We start from the raw sequence: 21,296 nt of genomic DNA on the forward strand, positions 1-21,296 counted from the left end.
GGCAGGAGTTGCCTAAGGGTCATTTATGCCTGAAGGGCCCCTAGTTTGCTGATATCTAAGAAGTTTGGCAACAACAGACATCAATGGATTCCAGAAATAATCTGGAGTCTTGCAAGGCTGATGGCTAACAGAATGTACTGGGACATGGCTGAACATAAAGCACCAGCTTGCTGAGGTAGGTATTGCTTTCTTTTTTTGTTTCTCTACCAGTGCAGAAGTAAGAACAAAACTTAGAACGGCAGAAGGCAACATATTAGTGTCCATTTTGCCCCAGGTAAAATTATTGAGGAAATTAATGCATATCTTGTTTCTCTACACACCACTGGCCCTCGAGCAAATGTCTCAGAGACATAAACTGCACAAGAAACACATTTCCCTGTGGTAACATCAGGATTGATGGCCTAGAGTTTCCTGAAGGAATGAACTGAAGTGAAATGTGTCTGAAAAGTGTGTTTCAGAAGTGGGGGTGGGGTGTCAGCGAAAGAAAAGGGAGCAAATCTCCTGTGTTTGCCTAGGAATTTGACTGAAATGTCCTGGATTTCAAGGGACATGATGCTTGCTTTAATTATTATTTTCCATTTAAATCCCAATGTGGCATGTTGACATTCGACACTAGAGACTCACATATTGCAAAAAATTTACACGGGAAAAAACGAAAACAAAATTTCTACACAACAGGTGTGGAGGGGGATTTAACAAGTATCTGGGTTTGTAGGAAATCCCCTACTGGCAGCAATAGGGAATTTCCTCCCAATGTAGATACTGATTCGAAGTATTAATTTCTGGCCTAGTTTGGCCCTGAATCTACATAAAAGCAGGAAGGAAATAGTTAAAATATCTTATATATGCCCTTAAATATTAATAGGACATCTAAACCACAAAGAATCCTGTGACTGAATGTTTTACCACACGAGCTTTCATGACAGTAGATTTGCTAGTATTTAGTCTGTAAAAACAAACATGGTTATCCTTATAGAACTTGTGTATATTTTTTGGTTGTTAAGAATACACCCTTGGATAAGCGGGATCCCTGAAGCTTAATGCAGTTTGGCCTAGCTATTTCACACAAAGAAAAACTTGCTGCAGGAATCTGGGCCGGCTGAAGACATTTTGGCACCTGAGGCGAACCACAAAATGGCACCACCGCTCTTGGTTGGGGAAGAAGGGGTGAGTGAGGATCTACATTGAGAACAAGGGGTGGGTGGGAATCAAATTAAGCTTGCCTGATGGTTTAAGTAGGAATCAGACACCATGGGGTGGGGTGCGGAGCCCAGTAGACCCCAGAGGGCAGCTGCTGACATTTCTTCCCTAGGGGTGTGAGGAGACCAGCAGTGCCTCTTTTTCAAGAGGCCATTGTGGAGGTGGCATGGCGGGCTGCCAGGGAGGCAGCTGATCCGGCCTCCAAGGAGTGCGCTGCAGCCATCACTGCCACCACAGCAGCGGGCGATGCTGTCCCTGGCAGGAATTAAATGTTAACTTTTTGTACGTTGTTTTAGTAGTAATCCTGAAGCGTAGGACACAGGGTTGTCATTCTTACAATGAAAATAGAGAACAGAGCTTTGGGAAACACTGTCTTGTCCTATGGCCATGTAGTGAGTTCATAGTTGAGGTTACACTTTAATTGACTGATGTCAGGGGTCAACAGCAACACTGCATTGCAGTAGTAGTAGTAGTAGTAGTAGTAGTAATAATAATAATAATAATAATAATAATAATAATAATAATAGTAGTAATAGTAATAATAATAATTTATTATTTATACCCCGCCCATCTGGCTGAGTTTCCCCAGCCACCCTGGGCGGCTCCCAATCAAGTGTTAAAAACAGTACAGCGTTAAATATTAAAAACTTCCCTCACTTCCCCAGTTAATAACAAAGAAAGTGTTGCTATTAACAACCAGTGAAATTACAGCTGGCACTTGTGGAAACAGCACTTGCCTAAGCAGGCTGAAATGCAAACAGTGTTTGTCTAAAAACCGGTTTTAAGGTTAAAAGCACATTTTTAAGGTGTGCTTGTTCTCCTGGGTGGAGCTTGGGGCACTTCTTTTACCAGGCCCAAAAAGGAGAGGCTTGATGAGTACAGAGATGTGTGTTTTTTCCTCTCCCACTTACAGTGTATTTACACAAAATCACTGGGAATTTGTGAACCACCCCTTAAACACTGGATAGGCTTTGCTTGTTGGAGGAATCCAGATGTGAGTCAGAGACTAAAAACTGAAAGAGAGAAGGAAGGAAGGGAGGGAACCGGCTGCTTGCAAATAAGGAAGGTAAGCTAGCTTCCCATCTTTCCCGACTTCTGAATTTGCATGTGTTTCACTCACAGGGATATATTCTAAAACTTCATATTTCAGAGACAGTCTACAATGCATGCTTTTCTTTATGAAGTCCTAACTCTGAGGAGGAACTTCTTTCAGATTCCTAATAGTTATAAATGAAGGACAGAAATTATTTTGTTCTGTTTAGCTATTTCTTACAAAGATGTTCTTATACTGTCAGGGACCTACATGCCTCACACACAGTAATTTAGAGACAAAGGTTCAAATGTGTAATGTTGTTTGTGAGCTTCCTGATAGCTCAGTTGGTTAGAGCACAGTTCTGATAACACCAAGGTTCCAGGTTCAAATGGGACAGCTACATATTCCTGCATTGCAGGGGATTGGATACTAGATAATACTTAGGGTCGCTATCAACTTTACAATTCTATGATTCGAAGATTATCCTATGCCACACCTTCCATTGTTCCTGTGAGTACAACTGTTCCTTTCATTAAAGGCACATCAGAGCAGCAAGAAGGGAAGGTCTATATGTTTTTTCTTTTCTTTTAAAAATGATATTCTACCCTGCTCCTGCCAACCTAGCAGTTCGAAAACACAAAGTGCAAGCAGATAAATAGGTACCGCTCCAGCGGGAAGGTAAACAGCATTTCCATGTGCTGCTCTGGTTCGCCAGAAGTGGCTTAGCCATACTGGCCACATGACCAGGAAGCTGTCTGCGGACAAACGCCGGCTCCCTTGGCCAGTAAAGCGAGATGAGCACCGCAACCCCAGAGTCATCTGTGACTGGACCTAACGGTCAGGGGTCCCTTTACTTTTACCTTTACCCTAGCTAGCTTATATGAGAGTTGTTAGCCCCTGTTCCAGAGTGGAATGCTGGAATGACACTATCTGTGCAAACTGCTACCACATTCCAGATGCTGCTTTTGGCACTTGTGGTATAACTAATGCAAATATGCCCCAGGGTTAGGTCTGAAGGCACATGAGGTCACTACCTTGCTGAGAGTAAGTAAGTGGATGGGTGTCAGCCTGAAAACCAAATGTGCACCACCTTGGAAGAAATACAGTATGGGATATAAATGTGAGAAAATAAATTTAGTGCATGCATGTGAATGATGACTAACTGCAAAAGTCACTAGTAGTATTTTGGTAATAAACCAAACCTGAAAGATATTTTGTAGCAACAATAATTAAATATTAAATAATTCTAGCTGGTTGTACATGACTAATTGTTTATGTGTGACTCATTGGCCTTGCAAAATTGTTGCTTGACTTCTTTTGGCATGGCTGGGCAAGTAAGTTATATAATACACAAACAGCATAATGATGACCATGAATACACACAGTCTTTTGTTCAATGATGGCCGCTAAGGCAACATCAAGACACTCCCAACCCCTTCAAAAGCATGGAAATTGTTTGAACACGCCATGCCTTTCATGCTTCCCTGTTGTTGTCATCCTCCAGGATTTAAGAAGTCTTTTGCTGCCGCCTTCAGGTGAAGTAAAACCAACAAGGTTATCCTACTCTCATCTCACTGCCAGAAAAAAGACCCAGATTCAGCAGCTAGTCTTCTAAATTTCGCAGAGATGCAACATTGATCTCTTTATTGCTGATCTCAAAGAATGAGATGTTGTTGTTGTTGTTGTTGTTGTTGTTGTTTAGTCGTTTAGTCGTGTCCGACTCTTCGTGACCCCATGGACCAGAGCACGCCAGGCACCTCTGTCCTCCACTACCTCCCGCAGTTTGGTCAAACTCATGCTGGTAACCTCAAAAACGCTATCCAACCATCTCGTCCTCTGTCGCCCCCTTCTCCTTGTGCCCTCCATCTTTCCCAGCATCAGTGTCTTCTCCAGGGAGTCTTCTCTTCTCATGAGGTGGCCAAAGTACTGGAGCCTCAGCTTCACGATCTGTCCTTCCAGTGAGCACTCAGGTCTGATTTCCTTAAGAATGGATGCATTTGATCTTCTTGCCATCCATGGGACTACTCAAGAGTCTTCTCCAGCACCATAATTCAAAAGCATCAATTCTTCGGCGATCAGCCTTCTTTATGGTCCAGCTCTCACTTCCATACATCACTACTGGGAAGACCATGGCTTTAACTATACGGACCTTTGTTGGCAAGGTGACATCTCTACTTCTCAAGATGCTGTCTAGGCCTGTCATTGCCCTTCTCCCAAGAAGCAGGCGTCTTTTAATTTCATGGCTGCTGTCACCATCTGCAGTGATCATGGCGCCCAAGTAAGTAAAATCTCTCACTGCCTCCATTTCTTCCCCTTCTATTTGCCAGGAGGTGATGGGACCAGTGGCCATGATCTTCGTTTTTTTGATGTTGAGCTTCAGACCATATTTTGCGCTCTCCTCTTTCACCCTCATTAAAAGGTTCTTTAATTCCTCCTCACTTTCTGCCATCAAGGTTGTGTCATCTGCATATCTGAGGTTGTTGATATTTCTTCCGGCAATCTTAATTCCAGCTTGGGATTCATCCAGCCCAGTCTTTCGCATGATGTATTCTGCATATAAATTAAATAAGCAGGGAGACAAAATACAGCCTTGTCGTACTCCTTTCCCAATTTTGAACCAATCAGTTGTTCCATATCCAGTTCTAACTGTAGCTTCTTGTCCCACATAGAGATTTCTCAGGAGACAGATGAGGTGATCAGGCACTCCCATTTCTTTAAGAACTTGCCATAGTTTGCTGTGGTCGACACAGTCAAAGGCTTTTGCATAGTCAATGAAGCAGAAGTATATGTCTTTCTGGAACTCTCTAGCTTTCTCCATAATCCAGCGCATGTTTGCAATTTGGTCTCTGGTTCCTCTGCCTCTTCTAAATCCAGCTTGCACTTCTGGGAGTTCTCGATCCACATACTGCTTGAGCCTTCCTTGTAGAATTTTAAGCATAACCTTGCTAGCGTGTGAAATGAGTGCAATTGTGCGGTAGTTGGAGCATTCTTTGGCACTGCCCTTCTTTGGGATTGGGATGTAGACTGATCTTCTCCAATCTTCTGGCCACTGCTGAGTTTTCCAAATTTGCTGGCATATTGAGTGTAGCACCTTAACAGCATCATCTTTTAAAATTTTAAATAGTTCAGCTGGAATACCATCACTTCCACTGGCCTTGTTATTTGCAGTGCTTTCTAAGGCCCATTTGACTTCACTTTCCAGGATGTCTGGCTCAAGGTCAGCAACCACACTACCTAGGGTGTACGAGGCATCCATTTCTTTCTGGTATAGTTCCTCTGTGTATTCTTGCCACCTCTTCTTGATGTCTTCTGCTTCTGTTAGGTCCTTTCCACTTTTGTCTTTTATTATGGTAATCTTTGTACAAAATGTTCCTTTCATATCTCCAATTTTCTTGAACAGATCTCTGGTTCTTCCCATTCTGTTGTTTTCCTCTATTTGTTTGCATTGCTCGTTTAAGAAGGCCTTCTTGTCTCTCCTTGCTGTTCTTTGGAAATCTGCATTCAATTTCCTCTATCTTTCACAATCTCCCTCGCATTTTGCTTGCCTTCTCTCCTCTGCTATTTGTAAGGCCTCGTTGGACAGCCACTTTGCTTTCTTGCATTTCCTTTTCATTGGGATGGTTTTCGTTGCTGCCTCCTGTACAATGTTACGAGCCTCCATCCATAGTTCTTCAGGCACTCTGTCCACCAAATCTAAATCCTTAAACCTGTTTGTCACTTCCACTGTGTATTCATAAGGGATTTGACTTAGATTGTATCTTACCGGCCCAGTGGTTTTTCCTACTTTCTTCAGTTTAAGCTTGAATTTTGCTATAAGAAGCTGATGATCTGAGCCACAGTCAGCTCCAGGTCTTGTTTTTGCTGACTGTATAGAGCTTCTCCATCTTTGGCTGCAGAGAATATAATCAATCTGATTTTGATGCTGCCCATCTGGTGATGTCCATGTGTAGAGTCGTCTCTTGTGTTGTTGGAAAAGCGTGTTTGTGATGACCAGCTTGTTCTCTTGACAGAACTCTATTAGCCTTTGCCCTGCTTCGTTTTGATCTCCAAGGCCAAACTTGCCAGTTGTTCCTTTTATCTCTTGATTCCCTACTTTAGCATTCCAGTCCCCTATAATGAGAAGAACATCCTTCTTTGGTGTCACTTCTATAAGGTGTTGTAAGTCTTCATAGAATTGGTCAATTTCAGATTCTTCAGCACCAGTAGTTGGTGCATAAACTTGGATTACTGTGATGTTAAAAGGTCTGCCTTGGATTCGTATCGAGATCATTCTATCATTTTTGAGATTGCATCCCAGTACAGCTTTCGCCACTCTTTTGTTGACTATGAGGGCCACTCCATTTCTTTTACGGGTTTCTTGCCCACAGTAGTAGATGTGATGGTCATCCGAACTGAATTCGCCCATTCCCGTCCATTTTAGTTCACTGATGCCCAGGGTGTCAATATTTATTCTTGCCATCTCATTTTTGACCACCTCCAACTTACCCAGGTTCATGGTTCTTACATTCCAGGTTCCTATGCAATATTTTTCTTTACAGCATTGGACTTTCCTTTCGCTTCCAGGCATATCCGCAACTGAGCGTCCTTTCGGCTTTGGCCCAGCCGCTTCATCAGCTCTGGATCTACTTGTACTTGTCCTCCGCTCTTCCCCAGTAGCATGTTGAACGCCTTCCGACCTGAGGGGCTCATCTTCCAGAAAGAATGAGATACTTAACAAATAATCTGCAGTAGTTCCTATTTGTCCATCCAAGCTAACTCCCCACTCACAGCACACTTCTGGGCAATCTTTCATGGAACTTCAGAACCTCACTTTTTGGTACCTCCAGTACCCACTAATTTCCCACTTCAGAGTTTAATAGAATTATGTCACAGTTCTATGCATCTCCTAGTGATTTTAGTCATCATTTCCACACCAAATTTTGTGATCAGTATTATAGACTTCAGGGGGCAATGTCTGGTTAATGTTCTCTAACCCTTGTCTCATCCCCCTTGGTGAGGCATGTGCCCACATCCCCTTCTCTCCTCCTCTGGAGATTCTTTGGCCTCTCTGGGTCCAGAATGGTAGGCGTTTCCTTGGCACTTCTTTTACAAAATAGTGGCTTAAAAGTGCCCAGGTTGGGTTGCATTTGAGACAAAACCCCCTGTTTTTGTGTTTGGTGGCCTCTGGGAAGCTATTCATCTGACTTCTCCAGGAGCTGATTAAGTGATAAATTGCCTCTATGTTTTAGAACTGACACTGTCATTTGTTACCTGTAATATACCCCTGGCAAGCAGCATTTCAAGAAGCACTAATGGTGTTCTCTTCCCCAGCAGAACAAAGACAAAGAGGAATGCGCCTCCATATTTGAAAGAATTTTCCTGTGTCAGCAGCACAAGCAGCTGCTGCTGTCACCAAGAGACAACATCCCCAAGGAACAATGAGGGACAAGAAGAAGATTAGGTCAGCCCTGTCCTTTTTGCTCCTTGCCTTTTGAAAGTGGGGAATTCCATGCTCCAGTGATATAAATGATGCTTAGCTTATGTGTAGGAACTGGTGGACAGGCAACAGGATGGAGCAGAGGATAGTTAATGTCCTCTATTTTTCAGACATTTTTTGCTAGTTTTAATTCTGCCTGAAAGGCTGAATAACCTGGCTCAGTGTTGTTCAAGTTGTAAAATAGCTCAGAGCCATCTCTAAGCTTGCTGCTTGTGGATGTCATCTACCCTGTGAGCCTGGTGCTTTCAGTGTTGACTAGGAACATAAGAAGAGCCCTGCTGAATCAGACCAAAGACCAATCTAGCTTACACTAGCCAGCTAGATGCCAATGGGAAGCCCATAGGCAGGACATCAGGACAATAGCCCTCCCCTGCTGTTGTTTCCCCGTGACTGGTAGATCCTGGAGGCTGTATACAGTCATTGTGAATAGTAGCCATTGGAGACCTTGTCCTCCCTGCAGTTGTCTAATCCTTCTCTAAAGTTGTCTGAGTTGATGGCCATCACCTTATATTGTGGTAGTGAATTCCAGAGTTTAATTATGCTGCTGTGTGAGGAAGCCCTTCCTCTTGTCTTCCCTGAATATTCTACCATTCAGCTTCATTGGATGATCATGGGTTCTAGTGTATTATGAGATAAGGGGGGGGGGAGAGAAAAAAAGAAAACCTTCTCTATGTTATGCATTATTTTGATGCCCTGACGCTTCTGGTCCTGACAAAAAATTTTCCTTGTGATTATGGGCATGAACAGAAATCATGGTGCAGAAACAGTGACTCTACTAGTCCACATTACTAGTACAGTGGTACCTCGGGTTAAGAACTTAATTCATTCTGGAGGTCTGTTCTTAACCTGAAACTGTTCTTAACCTGAAGACCACTTTAGCTAATGAGGCCTCCCACTGCCACTGCACAATTTCTGTTCTCATCCTGAAGCAAAGTTCTTAACCCGAGGTACTGTTTGTGGGTTAGCGGAGTCTGTAACCTGAAGCGTCTGTAACTCGAGGTACTACTGTACTTAAAGTGACCTAGTGAAAGGCATAAGGCATAATTTGCTTACAGAATCTGCTGCCATAAGATGCAGTGATATGTGTTAGTTTAGGGGCTTTCAAAGAGGCTTAGAAAAATTAATGCTATGTCTATGAATGGCTTGTAGCTAAATGGAGCCTTCGTGTTCAAAAGAAGTTTGCTTCTAAAAACTAGTGACTAGAGGGTGTGTGTGTGTGAAGCTGCATGGATAGACTGTTGTCTTCATGCCTTGTTTGTTGGCTTCCTTTACACATCAACTCAGCTGCTGTTCATCCTGCACTAGATGAACCAGATCCAGCAAAGTTCTTTTAAAAAAAGCCCCTATGTGCATTGCAACTGAATGTGAGTGCCAGGATGAGCACAAGAGAAGATAACAAAGGTGAAGGTCATGGAGGCTCCTATCACAACTCATGGAATTGCTTTAAAGCAGGGGTGGGGAAACTTTTTGGACCAAGGGCTGCGTAGCTGTGGTGGAAAGCTATCAGGGCATGCATGTACTGTATGTCTGCTGCCTTGTGCTCCTTGGAGAACAGGGTGGGTATAAGTGTGGAGGTGACTAATAATAATAATAATAATAATAATAATAATAATAATAATAATAATCTGCTAGAATCCCTGTACCAAGGAATATCTTTGTAACTTATCTTATACTTTACAGCCTTCCAGCTAAGTTAATCAACGGAGGTATAGCAGGTCTTGTGGGGGTGACTTGTGTTTTCCCCATTGATTTGGCTAAAACCCGTCTCCAGAACCAGCAAGGACAAGCCATCTACACCGGAATGTATGTGTTGTAAGGCTTTGTTTAGTGTGATATGTGTGGTGTGGCATGGGGTATTAGGCTCTAAACTGGGTATTAGAGTCCAATCTGGTTTGAATTATGTATCTTTCAAACCTCACTGCCTCTCAGTCTAATCTACCTCACAGGGTTATTGTGGGGATTAAATGAGAAGGGGTATAATCATGTACGCCACCTTGAGCTCTTGGAAGAAAAAGGTGGGATATAAGTCTAGCAAACAAAGAAAGAAGTTGGGGATGGTTGAACTCCTTCCAAGTTCTCTCTTTTCTACTCATTCTTCTACCCATACCCCTAATTCTCAGAGTAGACCCATTGCAATGGATGGATATGACAAGTACTATTTTTCTAGAAAAAGAGGTGCTGGAACTCACTCAAACATATGTATTCTGGGTTTTTTAAATTTACATTCTGAAAAGTAGCTAAAAAATTCTTGCAAATATAAAATGCAAAAGTCACAACCAACCAAGCAGCAGGGATATATCAACCACAAATTAAATTCAGAAAGTGTCCTGAAAAACACCACCACCTTTTCTTGTTGCCCAAAGACCAGCAGAGATTCGGGAGAGCAAATGTATTTGGGAAAGGAGTTCCATAGTTTTGGTGCTATAGCTGAGAACGCAGTGCCCCAAGTAAGCACCTACTGAACATCAGACAGTTGGGGGAACTGGTCAGAGACACAAAAGTCAGTCGCAATCTTGAAATACATGTTGCTAACTCTTGTTTCTCTCTATTCCTCTCTTATTCTAGGAGGGATTGTTTGGTGAAGACAATTAAATCAGAGGGGTTCTTTGGCATGTATCGAGGTAATGCTTATAAAAATGGAAAGGCCATCCTTTTTGTCTGAACTGCAATAGCAAAGCGCAATGGGCAAAATGCTTTTGCTGTTGTTTCAGTTATCTCAATTGAACAATAGAGATAATCGGGGAGGATGTTTGAAGTGAAATTTTAAATATTGGTATCAAAAGAGCATATTTAACAACATAGCCAGACACTGGGGAGACCTGTCAGGAGTAAGCATGGACCAATGGTATCAAATAGTATGGGAAACAGCCTTATTAGATAAACTAACCAATAAACTGAAACTGACATGGGGACATATAGAGGAAGACACCTTCACCCTGGTTTGGTTCCCCTTTATCATATATACAGACCAACGAGACAACAAGAATCTGCCAACAGCATATGAATCAATCTGGCTAACCTGATTAAAAAATACGCACTCACACCCCATTCACACACAAAAACAACTCTTATTACAACCAACCAAAGAAGACCCAACCACACCCTAAGGCTTAGGGCCTAAGCCACCCTCAACCTCTCTCACCACCAAGGAAATATGACAAGTGAATAGGAAGAGAACCCATACAAGTAATGCTGACACAACGCCCCCCCAGTAGAAAAATAGAAGCATAACCACCCAACCGCAACCCACTCACCATTCCCCGCTCCCCCTCTTCCCCCCTTCTCTCTCTCTCTCTCTCTCTCTCTTTCTTTCTTTCTTTCTTTCTTTCTTGTTTAAACCAATTAATGAACCAAGAACCTGTACATTGTCCACTAATAATGAAACATATGTTGTAGATATTTTTCCACGTTTATTATGCTATTTTTGTGATATACAAATGACATGAGAAAACTTGGTATACTTGTATGTATTCTTGTTTATAAGACCCAATAAAAGAGAGAGCATATTTTAATAAAATGTGGGAGGATTTTCATAATGCATATTTTTTGTACTTCAAGGAACTGCAAATCTCTTTGTGTGTGTGTAAAAATGGATAGCCTTCTGCTAGGCTGCACCAGTCCCCACAGTATTGAGAGATGCTGTGCAGACCAGGGCAGTCCCCTCAGTGTCTCCCAACACCACACAGGCCGGTACAGGCTTCTGCTAGGCCTTGCAACAGGCCATGCTGGTCCCCACAGCACCTCCCAACACTGTGGGGACCAGTCCAGCCTTCCGCTAGGCCGCGCTGGTCCAGTCTGCATGGCATTGGAAGATGTGTATGAGGTCACGTGATGTGTGGCATGTGTATGATGTCACATGTGCACCAGCCCCTCCAATCTTGGGGGCAACCCGGCACCTGTAGTGGTACAGTCCTTCCTGGACTGCACAATTTCAGGTGGCCAGTGACAGATCAAAAAGGAACTTTTGGAGAGTTCGGGGGTGCTTTTTTGAGATACCCAGATTTCCTGCTATGCCTCACAGGATGCTATTAGGGCACTAAAATGGCTGTCTGAGCATCCTGTAACAAATTAATTCGTATTTCACAGTTACTTTTGTTTAACTAGCTAAGAGACTACCATTTCCCTGTTGTCCCATCACAATCTTTAAAATTGACCAACAGTGCCCTCTTGAGTTCATTCTTCATGCACCATCGAGAGAGCAAGGAGTGTCTTCTGGAAACGGCAAGACTTTACTGTATAAGCAATTTTTTCTGACATTTGGTACTCCATGTTAAATTGGGGAAATATTTCTAGTGCTAGTGTTTCATCCAGTTTAATATCATTTTAATTGGGATATCATTAATATTTTAATTTGCTACCTTCCAGAAACCTCCAGGAGTGTGTTTAGTACATATTACCAGAGGATTAATGTATTAATGTACCATAAAACTGGGTGCCTTATTGCCTCTCCCATCTTCTCATAGGGGCTGCTGTAAACCTGACTCTTGTCACTCCTGAAAAAGCAATCAAGTTGGCAGCCAATGATTTCTTCCGACAGTTACTCTCCCAAGATGGGTATGGGGTAAAAAGCATTCAATAATTCCAGTTTCTTTGTTTTTATTATTTATTGATCTATTCATCTATCTTTTTTATTGTCATTTTGCCATTTGTGGGATGCTGTTCAAAACCAAAAAGTCCTCCTATAAAACAGTTTAAAGGATACAATGAAACACCAAAATCTCATCATGAATAAATTATAGAATTTTTTTTAAAGCTAAGCACCATCAGAGCAGCATGTGAAAATAAATAGTATGAGAATAGTAACAGTCAGCCTAACATCATCAAATCCTGATAGTGGCCCCATTCTCCCCACCCTCTAGTATATCACACCACAGTCAATTTGTAAGCCTCCTACCAATGTCCTTGCTTTAGGTCACAGTGGCAGTGTAGAGGCAGGTGTGTGTGTGTGTGTGTGTGTGTGTGTGTGTGTGTGAGAGAGAGAGAGAGAGAGAGAGAGAGAGAGAGAGAGAGAGAGATATGAATCTGTAGTCCTTCCTCGGTGTTCCTCTGACAGTGTTCACTCCTGAAATTCCCACTAACAGAGGCACAACAGGCTTGAGCTAAAATTGCCACTTTCACTGTTCAAAGTGGAGAGCCGCTACCTGACTCCTGCCAGTGTTCTTTGGTGTAGTCTGTACTTGCAGGCTACAAACTATAGGCAGCTCATATCTCAGGTGAGCCAAGAGGCTTATGTACCTGTAGAGAGAGGAGGAGACATTTGAGGAAGATGTTATAATTTTGTGTACGTGTCTCATAGAGCTTCTGCTCTTGCACCTTTGACAGTGACTTCTTTTGGCAGACAATGCTCATCTCTACAGGTCCACTAATTTCATCTAGCCTTGGTAGCCAGGCCAAAACTTTTGACCACTAGGTCCTTGCCATTCCTCTCCAGTGCAACCCTATGCATGTTTACACAGAGGAGAGCTTCACTGTGTTCAACAGGGTTTACTCCCATCTGAACATATATAAGAATGCAACCTTTATCCCTGACTTGTGGGAGGGGAGCTGAGTCTTGTCTTAGTATGAATCACCCAAGGTGCTCCGAGTTCCTCTGTAAAATGGCCTGCAGTGAAACTTTAGGGGCTGGATTCAACTAACCTGGTGTGCTAGTATAAACTATCGTAAAGAGTTCTGCTAGCACAATGGGAGTTCACCCACTCAAGCATCACCCAAATCTGCTCTGGAGGATTGGGGAAGCCTTCAGAACAGTGTGGGAGAAGATTGTTCTGTCTGGCAAGCAAAAATGCTTGTGCTGTGGGAATGATTATTACAGTGCAACACTAAATTCCACCCAAGGACTCACCATTCTGATGGCAGGAAGCCAAGGCACTTCAGCCGCCCACCATCAAAAGGACCAGCTCAACCTTTATCTCTTGACAGGAGCTGGAGCATAAATGGGTATCTTTCCCCTTTTTGTCCCCTTTTTGCACATTGCACAGCTGAGTCTTTTTCTCTCTCTCCATCTCCAAGCTAGACAGGAAAGCTGGGGCTAACCATGGGAGTGGAAGTGTGGATCCCTGTTGATCTCCAGGCTGTGAAAAGCTTCACTCTATGGAAGGCACAGAAATAGCCCAGACCAGGCCACTCTCATGATAGTTTGGCAAGCCTATAGTTGTGGAAGTGCATTTATTTTGCATCTATGCTTCTTTTGACAGAAAAGAATTGTCATTGGTGAGAGAGATGCTTGCTGGCTGTGGAGCTGGGACTTGCCAGGTAGTGGTCACATCTCCAATGGAAATGTTGAAAATCCAGCTCCAGGATGCTGGGCGGCTAGGTAAGTTCCCATTCCACCCCCCTTTTTTTTGGGGGGGTGGAATGATGGTGAAAGCAAAGTCTTGAATTAAATGAACTCCAACTATCTCTATTTCTCAGACACAGCCCCTAATTCCCATTACTTGTCTCTGTTATACTTCTGTCCATATTTTGCTGTTGCCTAATAGTGGTTACTTGCCAAAATGTGCTTTTACTGGGCAAATAAGCAAATTAATATCTGAGTTACTTAGAGTATAGGTGTGGAGAACCTTTTCTGTCCAGTGAGCTAGGTCCTAATCTCCCCTTATCTCCTGTTGCTGCTATGCTTGAAACTCTAATTGTTGGCACTTCAAAGTGCAGAGTGGGGCAGTTTAAATGCCCTTTTGCAGATAGCTCTGCACGGCTCTTTAAACCTATGGTTTTCATACATTTAAAGAACATTGTGGAACTGTTTGCAAAAGAGCTTTCAAACAGCTCCACACCACACTCTTGCTGCAAACACCTGTTCCTACTAGGGGAACAGACATGCACAGCCAGACTGACCAGGATTGAACCCTCCACTCACCAGCTGGTGATCAAAGGGTTCAACCCTGCTGGCTGCAAGGGTCTGTTTCACCAGCACATTCCCTGCATTCCCCGGCAGAAATGAATCCCACTCATCTGCTGACATTGGCCAGTTATGTCAGCTAATGGACAGGTAGCCATGGTTTGTGGGAAATGGCTTCACGGACCAACTTGAACCTCATAGTGGGCCAAGATTGCCCCTAAACTGGAGGTGTCCTACCCCACTGTAGTAGTACCAGAATATATTGGGATTGGGGTAATTGTTGCTGGAGATGAGGTGCTATGATGTTCCTGAGACTGCAATGCAAGGGACCCATGGAGTGACAATGGAAAGTTAGGAGTTTTATTGCTTGTTTTCTTTTAGCTGCTCATCAGCAGAAGGCCTTGGGGCAGGATGGACCAGCTGCTGCCACCTCCCATTCACCACCAGGACAGCCTTACACAGCTGGGTCCACAGCAGCCTCTAAACGCCCCTCTGCTTTCATGATTGCCAGAGATCTCCTGTGCACCCAGGGAGTTGCAGGCCTGTATAAAGGGCTGGGAGCCACCTTGCTCAGGTTAGAAGAGAGTGAACTGTTCCTTCCTGTTCATTGTAGGATGGCAAGCTGCTTTAGTCTAGAGGTCTTGAGAAAGGAAATTTAGCATTCAGGCTACCTAAGGCAGGCTGAGATGTGCTGGTCCCAGAACAAGGAGATATCTTCTCAGTGTTGGTCTGCACCTGGAGGCAGAGAAGAATGCTTCAATTTCTATAAATGCCCTTCATGCCCTAGAAGGATTGACTTCCCATTCTAAAGGAGGGTCTTTTGCTTTTAAACCATGACTTGGATCCAGGAACTCCATACTCATGAGCTCCACACGTAAGTCCCTATTGGTTGTTTACATGGCTGCCTGAGCACTTAAAGCTAACCAGGGGTGGGAGAGAATTAGTGGGAGCTTCATATTGTGCATGGAAATCTGGATCCGAAGCAATTGCTATGATCTATATTGAATCTACAGCCCTCTTTTCCTCATTGTGGGGTATAAGAAACGAAGGGTTGCTAACCCATATACTAACCAAAGACCTCAAAGTACTTTATATTCACAGGTGGTCTCCCACTCAAGCAGCTTATAAAAGGTCAGGATGCTTCCACTTTGGAAGCTTCATCTAGTGCAGGATGCAGCAGCCAGACTGCTCACAGAGGCAGATTACTAGAACATGTTACTCCACTGCTGAGAGACCCTGGTTGCCAATTTGCTGGTGGGCCAGGTTCAACATCTTGTGTTAATTCACAAAGTCCTCATCAACTTGTGCTCAAAATACCTTATGGACAGGCATTCACAATATGATTTTCTCATATTAACCGAACAGTATCAACTAATGTTTTATCAATGCTTTTAATTATGTTTTACAGATATTTAGAGATAAATGATACTGTATTTTATGTTGTAAGCTGCCTTGATATATATATTTTTAATAAAAGTAGGGATAATAAATAAAATAATTTTAGCTGCTAGAATGTGTCACATCTTCAGACTGTTCTCTGGACATAGGGACTTTGCTTTCAGTTGCACAAGGGTGGGTTTGTTCAGGGTGGTGCTGGGATCAAAGCTAAATGTAAGCACATACAGTGGTGCCTCGCAAGACGAAAAGAATCCGTTCCGCGATTCTTTTCTTCTAGCGGTTTTTTCGTCTTGCGAAGCAACCCCATTGGCGGCTAAGCGGATTAGCGCTATTAGCGATTTAGCGCTATTAGCGGCTTAGCGGGCTTAGCAGCTAAGCTGTTAAAAGGCTATTAACAGCTTAGCGGCTTTGAAAAATGGGGGGGAAAGCGGGAAAAAAAGGGCGAGACTCGCAAGACGTTTTCATTTTGTGAAGCAAGCCCATAGGGAACTTCGTCTTGTGAAGCGCCTCCGCGATGGAAAACCCTTTCGTCTTGCGGGTTTTTCGTCTTGCGAGGCATTCGTCTTGCGGGGCACCACTGTACCTAAAGTTTTAAAATTCCATGATACATTGCAACTGTGGGGAAAGTATACTTGTGTGAAAACATAAAAGCCTGTAACAACTGCAAGGGTAGAAAGTATGGCAGTCCAAATGGGAGGAACAGTTGAGCTGTGAAAGGGGAAGGTGAAAATTGGTTGAGAAAAACAGCTTCAACAAGAGATTAGCTGATTGTATTGTTTACCTAAAATGTCTCACTTCTACTCTCAACAGGGATGTGCCCTTTTCTATTATATATTTCCCACTTTTTGCCAACATCAACAAGCTGGGGCAGGCGAATCTTGATGAAAAAGCCTCTTTCTTCCATTCATTCATCTCAGGCTGTATTGCAGGATCTGTGGCTGCAGTGGCCGTGACCCCATTGGATGGTAGGTATTAGATGGTGCGATTATCAAAAGGCAGTGACTTTTGCTTACGTGTGTATGTGTTTATGAATTTTATTCCCTCCCAAGAGGCCGCAGTAGTGCTTCAAGTGAACTATTAAGACCTTGCCAACGCAGACCCAAGATTAATTAAGCTCCTTATAAGGCTGCTTTCTAAGTTGCATTGTCCATAATGTTTTACATACTCTGCAAAATAATCTGCACTTCGCACATGAGTATATAGAAGCTTTTTCTTACCCAACCACATGAATGGGCTGTTAGCAACTAAGAGTACTTACTGTATCAGGCAGACTATTTATTCCAGGAAAATAGAGGGAGCTATTTCTTATAATCAATTATGAGTGAGCCTTGTCTGGAACAGCGCCGACCAACAGATTAGCTGGAGCAGCATAATGATTAAGTGAACCTTACTAGAGAAACAATATTAATGCAGTGAACAGACTACATCCGATAAGAGTGTTGAACCTGGGTTTAAATTGCTGCTTGGATAGAAAGCTCAGTGGTGATACTGGGACAAGGCATAGCCCCTTCATCTAACCAACTGCTAGTGGAGAACCATGAACTCATTGGAGAAAGGACAGATTTATTTTGATATATCTATTTATGATAAGATTGCCATGAAAATACAAACATAAAAACTGAAAAATTAATGATAAGCTTATATGCTAGAAACCCTCAGTTCACACCACTGAATAGCCTAAGAACTTATGTATGTGAAATGCTTTAGTGAGGCACCGTGTGTTTAATATTATGGTGATGAATGATGATTGATGAAGAACTGATGTGGGATAACAACACTGCATTTCTGACCAGTACCAGGAGCATGTATTCATGCCAGGAATGAAATGAACAAATAAATAAAAACCCTAATCTTGCAGTTAAGTATGCTTGCACTAAAAAGTCTGTAAAGCATGCAACTTTGCAAAGTTTAAATCAGTTACTGCTTGTTTTAGTTCTAAAGACCCGAATTCAAACTCTCAAGAAAGGACTGGGAGAGGACACCTACAATGGGATCGTTGACTGTGCCAGGTAAGCAGACCTGAACTCTTGTTTTACTGGTACTCAGGTCATTGCTCTATGTTAACAATGTTCTGCAGTGTACATTTTGCAATGTAAGTTGTCACGTCTTTCTGAAATGGCACCATCCACTCACAAGAGAAAGATGGCAGCAGGCTTTGAGGAACCCCAGAGAGGATGGAATGGAGTAGTGTTGCTGGCACCCTTAACAGCAGCATTCTACACTACTTTGTGGTTTTCCAGTTTCTGCTTCATTCATTCTTCTTAGGAGGAAAAAGCTGGTAACTGAGCAAGCTGATGCATGATTTCCCATTGTATACTGTAAAAACATAGCATTTCTGAGTATAAGCTAGCTTCCCCCCTTGCAACAGCATTTAAGTAAGACATTGAAAATGAACAGCCAGCAAAGGAAATAAATATTCAAAGGCAGCAGCTCTGAGTAACTGACCACAAGGGGCAGCGGAACACAAATATGACGGTTCCCAATTCTTGCCGTGGCTGTTGCTGACATATTAAGTTAAACACAGCTTACTCTTGGGTGCTTTTAACTTTAAAGAGCAGTGGGGGGTCAGAGATGATGAACTCTCTGGTTCTTTATGTTGCTAGACTGCAACTCACAAGATTTCTGACCTGTGGCTGTGCTGGTTGGAGGTGAGGTGAGCTGGGGTTCAATGACCTCTGGATGGAAGTCTTGGTTTCTTTTTCCTCTCATGCTGTGGTCCTGACCACCTTTGCCTCCAACTCCCCAGCTATGCCTTGATTTGGGAAGGCAGCTGTCACTTCCTGCCTTGAAAGGAAGCTATGTAAGTAATCAGGAGACTCATCTCTGCCACCTTGCCTTGTACTCAGAGAACCCTAAATAGAAAAAAAAACCCTCTAATTGATAGTAACAATAACTGTTCAGGAGCTGTTTTACCAACCCACGCTGTTTCTCTCCTCTCCAGGAAGGTCTGGATTCATGAGGGCCCCGCTGCCTTCATGAAAGGGGCAGGATGCCGTGCACTGGTTATAGCTCCTCTCTTTGGCATAGCCCAAGGAATGTATTTCATTGGCATTGGAGAACATATCATGGAATATTTCAAGTAGTACCCATTCCGAAACACACTGGATCATGAATTAAGATTGCAAGAGTTCTGTGACACTAGCTACTTGAAGAGAAATGGAAGCACCCTGTAAATACTTGAATGGCTGTGAACAACTACCCAGTCTACCACTATCCAGGAAGACGGCCTAAAAACACCACTTCCAGGTTTGCCATTGCTTCATTTTCTAAAACAATCCTCTGCACTGGGCAGATTTCTGGGACCTAAAAGTTAACATGCCAAAGGTTGTGCTATGAAAAGGAATGGGTTGCAAGTGTTCTATCTTACTTGCACCAAACGTTGGCCAACACTTTTCAAGCTGATCTATCACACACACCACAATAGACCAGGAGTGGTGCTCTTTCTCCAGTATGTATGGCCAGAGATTGAATCTGGATCCATCTACTTACAAAGCTTACACTTTACTAGGGATCTATGGGGTCCTTCACAGTGCTGCCTGATGCTTGTTCTTCTCCATTACAAGTGCATTTATAAATATCACGACTTCATATTTTTATGTCATTTCTTAAATGCTTCCAAGTTGGATCAAGGATAGCAGTTTAGTGGAGGTTAAATTCACCCTTGCTGCCCTGATCTCATGCTGGAAATATTTTCCTGTACATTTTATTTGGTGATCCTGCACTGCTGTATACATTTCACTACAGAACCCTTTCTGATCTTTCATTTTAGAAGCAGTCTCATCATTGCCAACCTCTTCTCTTCCAGTTCATGTATTTGTACACATAAATTAATGGCCGTTCTTAATTGTGTATTATTTCTAATGTGACCATCTGAGCTCAGCAAGTTTCTATTAAGCCTCTTCTACATCTGTAATGGATAGTGTTAGTCACAGCATCTGATGACAGTCTGCCAACTGCTGTTCAGCTTGAGGTGGGTGGGGGAGGTACCTTTCCCATTTGCTGTTTGTGCATAACCCAGAGCTGTGTTTAGACAACACAGATACATACACAAAGGAAAAATTTGTGTTTGCCTAACCCTAAAGCATGCTGCACCTTAGTGACTGCTCAGCAATGCAAATGGATGGTCAGGAACCATCTTCCTCACCTACTTTAAATGGAAGACAGAAAGACAATGAAGTTTCCAGCCCTCGTGTCTCTGGCCCATATGACTTTTCCTAGACCACACCTCTCACTGGTCATGGTCTGTGCCCTCCTGAGTTCTCTTACTGCCTGCAAATTGTCTTTGAGCTTTGATAATGCTGCTTGCCTGGACTGCATGTGGAAATGTCTTTTCGATGGCTGAGATGTAGCCTACTGTGCAAAGGTGAGAACTGCATCCATTGCTCTGCCTACTGTTGCCTCTAGCCTCACCCAGTTCTGCCATGTGATTCTCAGGTGACTACCAAAGGAATGCAGCTCTTGGGCTGACAAAAGCTTCCCGCCCCCTTGTTTACTCATAACCACAAGGTCCAGAGGCATTATGTTTCTGAATACCAATGGCTGGAAACCACAGGAGAGGAGACTGCTTTTGTGCTCAGGTCCTGCTTGCATTTCCCCCACAAGCATTTGGTTGGCCACTGTGTGAACAGAGTGCTGGATTAGGTAGGTCTGATCAGACAGGGTCTTTAATGTTCTTTAGCACTACTATAGTTAATAGCAACCACCATATCTCTCTTCCACTCAGTTCTTGAAAATATGAGACTTCATTTTTTGGTAAGAATGTGTAGCTTTCACCACTGCACAGAAAATCCTAAAAGTGGCAATAGCAAAAAGGGGCCAAGGATTACCCTAGTTGGTGTGTGCAATGGTGTTTTGATTGGCCAGCAAGATGACTAGTTTCTACCCCCTTTCCATGGAGAAACTAGCAGAAAAGTAGTACCCATCCAACGTCAAACAAAATAATCTTACTGTAAACCTGTTCCTTGATGCATGGAGAAATAAAATTTTACATAAAGTAGTTCTGCTTCATTAGACTGATATAGCTTTAAAAAATGTAGAATTTATGGTTTGTTATGCTTGGAACCTCTAAAAAAAGCCAGTTGTAATTACCAACTCTCATGCTACTACCTGCTGACACCCCTGTTCTGAAGCCTTACCTTCTACAATATGACCACATAACTTTTTGCAACCTACCCAGGGAACTCTATTAAAGGATAGTATTAAAAAATATATGTTAATCTTGACAGGGTGGTAAAATGGCTGCTTCTAACCTTAAAAAGCAGCTTGTCTCTTAATAAATCAGATTGCTTACAGTTTGCATAGTTTATTTCCCCAATACCAATCTTGAAGCTTCCAACTTTATAGTGAACTAA

At 42.9% G+C, this 21,296-nt stretch overlaps 1 protein-coding gene across 6 annotated transcripts; it reads left to right on the top strand.

Moving 5' to 3' along the window:
* SLC25A18 (solute carrier family 25 member 18) lies at positions 1-21,236 on the top strand. 6 transcript variants are annotated; one of them, XM_077935191.1, is made up of 12 exons: positions 1-175; positions 1,005-1,167; positions 2,114-2,266; positions 7,544-7,673; positions 9,390-9,512; positions 10,275-10,330; positions 12,173-12,263; positions 13,904-14,022; positions 14,929-15,121; positions 16,756-16,910; positions 17,879-17,954; positions 18,887-21,236. In XM_077935191.1, the coding sequence occupies exons 4-12, from the start codon at positions 7,651-7,653 to the stop codon at positions 19,026-19,028; spliced, it is 978 nt and encodes a 325-aa protein (XP_077791317.1). In that variant the 5' UTR covers positions 1-175; positions 1,005-1,167; positions 2,114-2,266; positions 7,544-7,650; the 3' UTR covers positions 19,029-21,236. The 6 variants fall into 6 exon arrangements, with proteins under 6 accessions (XP_077791317.1, XP_028603506.2, XP_028603510.2 ...); XM_028747673.2 differs by having other exon boundaries at positions 7,547-7,673; XM_028747677.2 differs by lacking the exon at positions 9,390-9,512 and having other exon boundaries at positions 7,547-7,673.
* The last annotated feature ends 60 nt before the right edge of the window (positions 21,237-21,296 follow it).

Source organism: Podarcis muralis, chromosome 10 (assembly GCF_964188315.1).
Source record: "Podarcis muralis chromosome 10, rPodMur119.hap1.1, whole genome shotgun sequence".
NCBI lineage: Eukaryota > Metazoa > Chordata > Lepidosauria > Squamata > Lacertidae > Podarcis > Podarcis muralis.

What these genes read in the sequence shown, in the direction of transcription:
- SLC25A18 (XM_077935191.1), top strand. Translation starts at nt 7,651, where the DNA reads ATGAGGGACAAGAAGAAGATTAG. An exon ending in CAGTTACTCTCCCAAGATGG is followed by an intron (nt 12,264 to 13,903) that starts GTATGGGGTAAA and finishes TTCTTTTGACAG; the next exon opens with AAAAGAATTGTCATTGGTGA. An exon ending in CTGGGAGCCACCTTGCTCAG is followed by an intron (nt 15,122 to 16,755) that starts GTTAGAAGAGAG and finishes TACTCTCAACAG; the next exon opens with GGATGTGCCCTTTTCTATTA.